Raw genomic sequence first — 8840 nt, forward strand, 5'->3', positions numbered from 1 at the left:
CCCAAGAGGGAAGCCATGCAGACAAGAGCAAGGATAACCATAGCTGCCAAGCTTTCCCTTTTCTCGCGAGGAAGCCTATTCAGCATAAGGGAAAATCCCTTAAAATAAGGGATAACTTGGCAGCTATGGGATAACCCCCAACTTATCCATAACCAATGAAATTCCTCCCAAGCCCTATTCAGATTCCAGACAGTTGAAACAGGAATGTTCACCCTATAAAGCAGATTTCTCTTCTTTTCATTTCAGGAAATTAGAATGAAATGAAGGCACAGACCAGGAACGTCCGACAACGGCGTCCCTCCAAGACAAAAACAAAAAACAAAATACTGGCATAGCTGTAGCTTTCAACATTTCCTGCTCTCTACCCCGATTTCCTGCTTCTTTCCTTGCCAGGGGGGTCAGTTCATATCTGCACACAACAACTGCGTATCCTCTCCCGCAAAGCTATGAATATAGCTAATTAGTCTCAGCTCCATTTTTCCAACTTTGGATATTACTCATTAGAATGTAGAAATGCATTTTATTTTCCTGTTTGCATTTATGAAGCTATTTTGTGCATATTAAAGCATTGTTAAAATGATGTGTTTCTCTTTCTGATGCTCTTGACATTTTTTCCACCTTTAAGCTCTTATCTCACAGCCGTGCAAAGTGAAACAGGTCTATTTTCCAAGCAGACTAGATATCTAGCAATTTTTTTTACAACAAGAATACAGTCTAGAGCTTTTGATTATTTTTGACCACACTCATAGAATCAGCTGGTGTTTAATAGCTCTCCATCCAACAGTGGACATCCATCCATCAACCTTTAACTCAAAGGAGAGGTGCACTGCAGAAAGGTGCCTGTGGGACAAATGGCTTCAGGTGACTTAAAGCTGTTGGGCCACACTCCATGATGTGGAGAGGCAAAGGGGGCAGGGGAGGCTGTGGTGGACCCATGGGAAATTGGTCCATTCCAAGTTATGACCATCATTCAGACTCAGAGCATCATCCAATCCATTCACTGTGAAATCCAAAGAGATGGGACACAATTCCATCATCCTTTCTCAAGTGTCATCCTTTTGTCAGTGTGAGATTGAAATGGTTTGCATCAGCTACAGATCCAGTCCTTTATCCACTATGGTACCTGCTTATCTCTTCCTGCAGCTAATGCAGCTTTGTGGGGATGATTTCAGACTCAAAGAATCATCCAATCATTATCCTATTCTCATAGCAGGGGGCAGGGGGCTGGCTGCTTAAACGGGTGAGGGTTGGATCTGAGGGAAACCCACCATCGGCTCCATTGTCTTTGCCCTCCGCAGAGCCCAAGTCCCAGCCTGCATCCCCATTTGCAAAAGCAGAGAGCAGGCTTATGCCCTCTCCGCTCACCAGGAATGGCCCAGGCTGTTTGAATCCCCCCGTTGGGGCCCCAGTGAAGCCTCCTCTATCCCACGATGCTGCCACACCCGAAAGGGTGAGTGGGCTTCTCATATTAGGGGGCAGGGCTATGAAACAATTTCAGAAATATTTTAACTTAAGAGCCTACTGCCCAAGATGGGACAATAGGACCTACAACAAAATGTTACAGCATATCCTAACCTACTAACAGAAGCACTGTTGTCCAGGGTTCTAGCCAGCTATCCTCTCCAACCAGGACGTACTACTGCCACCCTCCTCAGCATAGCTGCCAAGTTTTCCCTTTTCTCACGAGGAAGCCTATTCAGCATAAGGGAATTTCCCTTAAAAAAAGGGATAACTTGGCAGCTATGCTCCTCAGTTTTCAGTTTTTCTTTCCCGACTGACACCGAACTGTTGACTGACACCGAACTGTCTGCACCATGGCTATAGAGAACATTCTGGGGCTGTTCGGGCTATCTGTCTTATGAGAAATGTACATTGAGTGGTTACTGTGCATAACAACTGACAGTTATGCACATTAAGCAGGCCTCATGGAAAACATGCACATAATTCTTTCAGGAAGAGGTCAATATACCTAATCGCCCACAAGTCTTGGGTAATGTGCATATATCAACCCAATTTTGCAAATTCTCCTACTGTTATGAATAATCCCCAACAAGCTTTTTTAAAAAAATCTTTGTAATTCTAGTGATCTCTAAACATGCTAATGACTCCTTCATGTTTCCCAGTGACACTGTTTTAGCAACCATTTGCTGGTATTCTCAACTTGCATTTGCTATTAGATGGGGGGGGAATTAAGATGAGGAAATAGCCATTTGTAGCTCTGGATATTATCACAAACTATACAGCAAAAGAGTTTTGTTACATGTTAAAGAATTATACCTCAAAGGCAGATTTGGAGTGGTGCAGCTGGTTCCCTCGCACTAGGCGACTAGACTAGGGAGACTTCATGCCTCCTCCCCAAAACCTAATAAGAGCTGGGCTTTGAGAAGGAGTCATGATGGCTCTAACAGGTCCTAGAGTATGGGTAGGCAAACTCTGGGTTATTTGTGGGGCACAGGAATTCATTCCCCCCCAATATAGTCTGCCCCCCACAAGGTTTGAGGGGCAGTGGACCAGCCCCCTGCTGAAAAAGTTTGCTGACCTCTGTCCTCGAGTCCCCTTACACCCTTCCCAAAGCCAGTTGGCACTTGCCCAACTTAGGGAAGGAACCAGGAAGGCTGTAGGACCCTGCCAGAGCCCTCATGCCTCCTTCCCAAAGCCCAGCACCTTGCTTACCTGGCTTTGGGAAGGCAGCAAGAGCGGGGCATCAAATTTTGGCCTTGCACAGGTCCGTCCCTGATGCTGCAATAAATATATTAGTCTTTACATAAAAACTTCCTAAGCCACATCATAAGAATGCCCCTTTACATGATCTGGGCAAAATATAAAGAGCTCTAGGAACCCAAAGTACTGTGGTGGATTTCCCCCCAGAAGCACTTTGTGTAAAAAAGAAAAATATGAAAGAAAACTGGCCGGCATACAAAATATTAGTTAAGGAGGAAGATAATCAATTGAAACTTAACAATTTTGAGGAAATAAGAAAACACTTGTCAGATTGAGTCCAATACAATCAATTGTATGAGACATTTAAAGTAGACATAAGAAAAGGATTTGCAACAGACCCATCTAGATTAGAGAATGATCTGGTTAATTCAAAAACTAAAACGATTTCCAAAATGTACTGACTGCTCCTTGACGGGGAAGGAGGAAAAACCCGTCGTGATAAAATGGGCACATGACTTTGGCTATAATATCTTAATGAAGGATTGGGAAAACCTCTGGAGGATCAATATGAAATTTACTGCTTGTTACACATTGAGAGAAAACTTTTTGAAAATGCAGTACCGTTGGTACATTACTCCCTTAAAACTATCCAAAATGTATAAGAATGTATCAAACAAATGTTGGAGATTCAAAGAAGCAGTGGGATTGATGGTGCACATGTGGTGGAGTTGCAGAAAAAATAAAGAATTATGGGATGAAATATATATATGGAACTTAAAAAAAATGCTTAAGATTGTGTTTACAAAAAAACCCCAGAGGCCTTCTTTCTTGGGATACTGGGTTCTGATATCCCAAAAAGTGTAAGGGAATTATTCTTATATGCGACACTGGCTGCGAGAATTTTAATAGCATCAAATTGGAAAGGAGAAAAAGTACCATCAAAATTGGAGTGGCAACAAAAATTAATGGAGTACGCAGAACTGGCTAAACTAATAGGAAGAATAAGAGACCATGCAGATTAAGTATTTTTCAATAAATGGGCTTTATTTAAAAGTTACCTAAAAGATTGCAACAATATAAAATCAGTGGCAGCCTTTGAATAACTTCTGTTATACACTGAACAGGCTTAAGAAAGTACAATGTTTTGGGTAAGCAATTATCTAAAATAGACACAAACAGTGCACTAGATAAATATACATTTAAAGCAAGATGGAATTGGCAGAAAGTCCACTGAGCCTAGGGCTTGCTGATCAGAAGTTCAGCGGTTCGAATCCCTGTGGCGGGGTGAGCTCCCGTTGCTCGGTCTCAGCTCCTGCCAACCTAGCAGTTCGAAAGCACGTCAAAATGCAAGTAGATAAATAGGAACCGCTACAGCGGGAAGGTAAACGGCGTTTCCATGTGCTGCTCTGGTTCGCCAGAAGCGGCTTTGTCATGCTGGCCACATGACCTGGAAACTATACGCCAGCTCCCTCGGCCAATAATGCGAGATGAGCGCGCAACCCCATAGTCGGTCATGACTGGACCTAATGGTCAGGGGTCCCTTTACCTTTACCTTTACAATGGAACTGGAAGAAGACTGTGATAAACTAATAGATATTGACAACTCTTTGATGTTTATTTTTTATGGATAATTTTGATTTTGTGTTTTTTTTGTTAAGTTCAATGAAGTAATCTTAAAGCAAAATTTAAAAAAATATTGATTTTGTGGAGTTATTGCCTTCAAAAATTAGCAAATATGAGGGGGATACCTAGGCCAGTGAATCTGCTAAAGTTGTGTTCCTCCTTGCATGAGTAAGATGCAGGTAAAAAAGAAAAGAAAGATTGCCAGATAAAAGAGGTTGCCAGTTAAAATGTCCTAAGTCTCCTTTACCTGTTGCTCAAGATAGGAAAATGCAACACATGGAAACAGCAGCTTCTTGTGACCACAAAACGGTTGGATATTTTTTTGGCATAAAAGATATAAGAAATCAACTGAAATGTTGCTACAAAAGTCCGTTAACTTGCATTGTTTCCTGAACCCAACATCCAGTTCTTGACTTTGGGGATTAGAAACGGTTATTTCATTGGCCCAATTATTGGTAGCTGGTTCACCTCAAGCGGCTGCAACAGGAAGGAGGAGGTCTTCTTGAACCATATAAATTTGCCTTGCCCTGCTGAGTTTTGATAGACTGCTGTTCTTCATCGAGCTTTCAGGAACTCATTCAGGTGGGGTAAGTCAAGCGGTTCTAGTGACTGGGAGGCAAGGGATTGGGTTTGATTTTCATATTAATGCAACTCTACCCACTTCGCAATAGACAAACTGAAATGAGGCTATTATTCAAAATTCAGACTTCTACGAATTTTGTGTTACCCTCTCCAACCAAAAGAAGATGTACGGAAAGTGCACATCAGGGGCTTAGAAAGGCAGATAATGGTGAAAATAGCAGACCAAAATGCTTTCTTAGGGAATAATGCCTGCAAAAATGTGTATGTGAGGCAAAGTTGCATACAAAAAAAGTGGGGGTGTTTAGGAGAAATTCTGATGAATCTTCACGCAAATTCAAAGCTGATGCTGCAGTGCAGGAAACTGAATCTGAGACTGTAAACATGAGAAAATGAGACACTGAAATTGACACACTCATCCATCTCTAATTGGTGTGTGTGTGTGTGCACATATGCACATGAATGTTGTGGAAATATTTTGATTTCCATGAGCCAGTTTTGAATTGAACTTTGGTCTGCAGAAAGAGCCTGGTAGAGCTAGGTTTCCTCAGATCTCAACTGTCTTGAATCAAACAAGGAGCTTTCTAAATATGTCACACTTGCTTTGATATCTGTGCAGATAAGATACAACCACTTAATTTTTTGCCTGTTGATAAATTTTAATATTGAAGTTGATCTTCCCTTTCAGAAACGTTTTTCCCTGCAATGTCAGAGATAATAGTTTGCCTTAGAGGACTAATGCCATGATAACAGCTACAGAATGCATGTGAAGCACTTTGGATACTAGAAAGTGTAATACAAATGTTAAATGTCACCTGTTCTGAACTCCACCCCAGTCTGAAAGCCACCATTTGTTATGTCTTTCTTCATTGAAAAGGAAGCATATTAAACTTCTACTGGGTCACAACTTTTATCTGGAATCTTTCAACAGGTTTGAAGATTTGGAGAACATTTCGGGGAAAAATGAACTTCAAGTTGCTCTGGCTCCTGGCCACTTTCCTGGTCTTAGGATTCGCCAGTTTCACAGATGGCCAGAGAGGTGGCCAAGTTAACAACGGGGGCAAAGGTGGCCAAGTTGACAACGGGGGCAATGGTGGCCAAGTTGACAACGGGGGCAATGGTGGCCAAGTTGACAACGGGGGCAAAGGTGGCCAAGTTGACTACGGGGGCAACGGACAACAAACACGTAAGCCAGCAATTTTAATTATTTTCACTTCTCAGAAAACTATTTAATAGCTAATACTAGTTTATTCTACAGCTGTGACCCTGTTTTTAGAAGGCGGGGGGAGGGAGAACAATGCCATAGATTTGGGAAAACGTGATTGGATGGCATATTTTTTTATACTGCATAAAAAGCAAGGTAGCAGCACGACACCTAGCAGTGGGAAGGGACCAATGTTTGGCTCCCTGGACAACCTAGTTACTGACCACTGATTTCAACAGCCTCCAAAGGCAGGTGGCCTGAATTGTGGTGGTGGATGATTCCGAGGGGATCCATTCTATTATTGTCTTTCAGCACAATCCAATGCATGTCTACTTAAAAGTACAATCTGTTGATATCAATGGGTCATCCTCAGCAAGTCCCTTTGGGCTACAGACCCTTCTAGATCAGCAAGTCATATTGTTATCTCCCTCCTCCTCATCAGGTGATGTGATAATATATCATCTGACACCTTTAAGAAATCAGATGACCTTTTTTGCCCATTTTTTCTCAACCCATTAAGCCCATTCTGAAGATCTGACAATCAGCGGATGTCATCAGGAGAAGTGCAGGTGGGTGTAGCTTCACCCACATAGGCTCAAGGCTCAAATGGGAACACCTGGTGGGACTCACAGGCCCATGGACCAGGGGTTCCCCACCTCTATATGCCTACTCATTTCCCCCTGTACAAAAAGAGTCATAGCTGATAAGCCAAATGACCAGAGGAGGGCTTTGCCCCAAAGATATTTATTGTAGCATCAACTTTTGTAATTCACAAAAGCTGATGCTGCAATAAATGTATTAGTCTTCACATGTCACAGACCTATTTGTTGCCTTTCTCGTGACAAAGCATTGGCTCCTCTTTTGGAAGTTGTAAGTCATAGAATACAATCACATCCCTATAAGTGGGCTCTTCTTTCCCAATACGACCCCATGTAGATTGCTCTACATTCTGGAGATTTCGGTGTGTCAGAAAAAATGCATAAGACCTCAGAAATTGAAAGTCTCAGGTGAATAGGAAGGCCTGAAATAATATGAGAGGTTCTCTGTCTCTGCTCAGAGGCATCACACAGCTCCTAGTTCTTAAGACCTGAGGACATCCAGCTTCCTACCTTCATGAAAAATCACCCTTGGGGGTCCCTCCCCCATAGCTCTTGGGCAACCAATAGACTAAAGATAATTGCAGAGCTGAGGTTTCACTATGTGTATAATTGATTTCACTCTTTGAAGGCAAAGGTTACCACTGAGCATACATATTTTCCATGTGTACCTACAAACAGCTTTCAGGAAAACAGAACATTGTTTTGCATTTGGAATTTTGAAGGACTTTGGTGATCAGGCTGCTTCCTATTTCTCTTTTGCTTGGAAATCTTCATGGCTAATGTTGACTTGAATCTAAATTGAACTATTCTTCAATGAATTTTGATTTCTCAACTTTTCTTATTGAATAGGTGGCTGTAATGTACCTCCTAGTCGGAGAAGAGAATGTGGATGGGCTGGAATAACTAGACATGCATGTTTAAGAAGAGGGTGCTGTTTCAACAATGCTGTCAAGCATACGAGATGGTGTTTCCATCGTGAGTAGCACCTTTGAGTAAAATATTCTCATGTGCGGCCCCTCCCCCACTTTGAAACATCAAATTTTTATTCCCTTCCATTCAGTGATGTTGCAATAGAAAAAAGTGCCAGGAAGATACCAGTGTGTGTGAATAATGTAAAGCTAAGCAGAGATTTCGCAGTAGATATTTTTCTGAGGTTTTTCCTTTCTCATCCCCTCCACTATAAAAAGGGCACCATGCACAATTTTCTTGGAATATTCTTCACCATTCTTTGTATAAAGCACTACTATGTAAGCACACCAGTATCCTTCTCACTCCTCCCATCAATGCTGTAGAATGATGATGTTCCCCCTCCACGCCCAACCTCTGGTCCTGCCTGGTGCACACACAGAAGATCCCCAGGTGCCAAAAAAAGGATGCAATGTCACTGTTTGGCTCTACATTTCTTAGCTGGCAACCCAAGTGGGAAGCCATGCAGACAAGAGCAAGGATAACCCCCAACTTCTCCATAACCAATGAAATTCCTCCCAAGCCCTATTCAGATTCCAGACAGTTGAAACAGGAAAGTTCACCCTATAAAGCAGATTTCTCTTCTTTTCATTTCAGGAAATTAGAACGAAATGAAGGCACAGACCAGGAACATCCAACAACGGCATCCATCCAAGACAAACAGATAACAAAATGCTAGCATAGCAGTTGCTTTCAGCATTTCCTGCTCTCTACCCCGATTTCCTGCTTCTTTCCTTGCGAGCGAGATCAGTCCATATCCACACAACAACTGCAAATCCTCTCCCCCAAAAGCTATATACGTGGCTAATTAGTCTCAGCTCCATAGTATTTTTTTGCCAAACTTTGATTACTCTTGAGAATGTAGAAATGCATTTGATTTCCCCCGTTTGCATTATCTTTATGAAACTTTCTTGTGCATTCAGCATATTAAAGCATTGCAAAAAAAACCTGATGTTTCTCTTTTTGATGCACTTGACTTTTTTTTAAGCTTTAAACTCTGATCTCACAGCCATGCAAAGTGACACAAGTCTTTTTCCAAGCAGGCTAAATATCTAGCAATATATCTCTCTCCATCGAACAGTGGGCATCCATCCATCAACCTTTAACTCAAAGGAGAGGGGCACTGCAGAAAGGTGCCTGTGGGACAAATGGCTTCAGGTGACTTAAAGCAGTTGAGCCACACTCCATGATGTGGAGAGGCAAAGGGG

General features: G+C 42.1%; 1 protein-coding gene across 2 annotated transcripts; it reads left to right on the forward strand.

The window, feature by feature from the left end:
• Positions 1-4642: 4642 nt before the first annotated feature.
• On the forward strand, positions 4643-8584 carry TFF1 (trefoil factor 1). Of its 2 annotated transcripts, none has more exons than XM_088667869.1 (4): positions 4643-4866; positions 5795-6049; positions 7516-7641; positions 8230-8584. In XM_088667869.1, exons 2-4 carry the CDS (start codon positions 5827-5829, stop codon positions 8235-8237), a joined length of 357 nt encoding a protein of 118 aa, XP_088523995.1. In that variant the 5' UTR covers positions 4643-4866; positions 5795-5826; the 3' UTR covers positions 8238-8584. The 2 variants fall into 2 exon arrangements, with proteins under 2 accessions (XP_088523995.1, XP_088523996.1); XM_088667870.1 differs by having other exon boundaries at positions 4730-4871.
• Positions 8585-8840: the final 256 nt, after the last annotated feature.

Source organism: Zootoca vivipara, chromosome 4 (assembly GCF_965207765.1).
Source record: "Zootoca vivipara chromosome 4, rZooViv2.hap1.1, whole genome shotgun sequence".
Classification (NCBI taxonomy): Eukaryota; Metazoa; Chordata; class Lepidosauria; order Squamata; family Lacertidae; genus Zootoca; species Zootoca vivipara.

Bases quoted from the DNA above. Each gene is read 5' to 3' on its own strand.
- TFF1 (XM_088667869.1), top strand. From the start codon at position 5,827: ATGAACTTCAAGTTGCTCTGGCTCCTGGCCACTTTCCTGGTCTTAGGA. The intron at 6,050-7,515 runs GTAAGCCAGCAA...CTTATTGAATAG, and splicing joins GGGCAACGGACAACAAACAC to GTGGCTGTAATGTACCTCCT.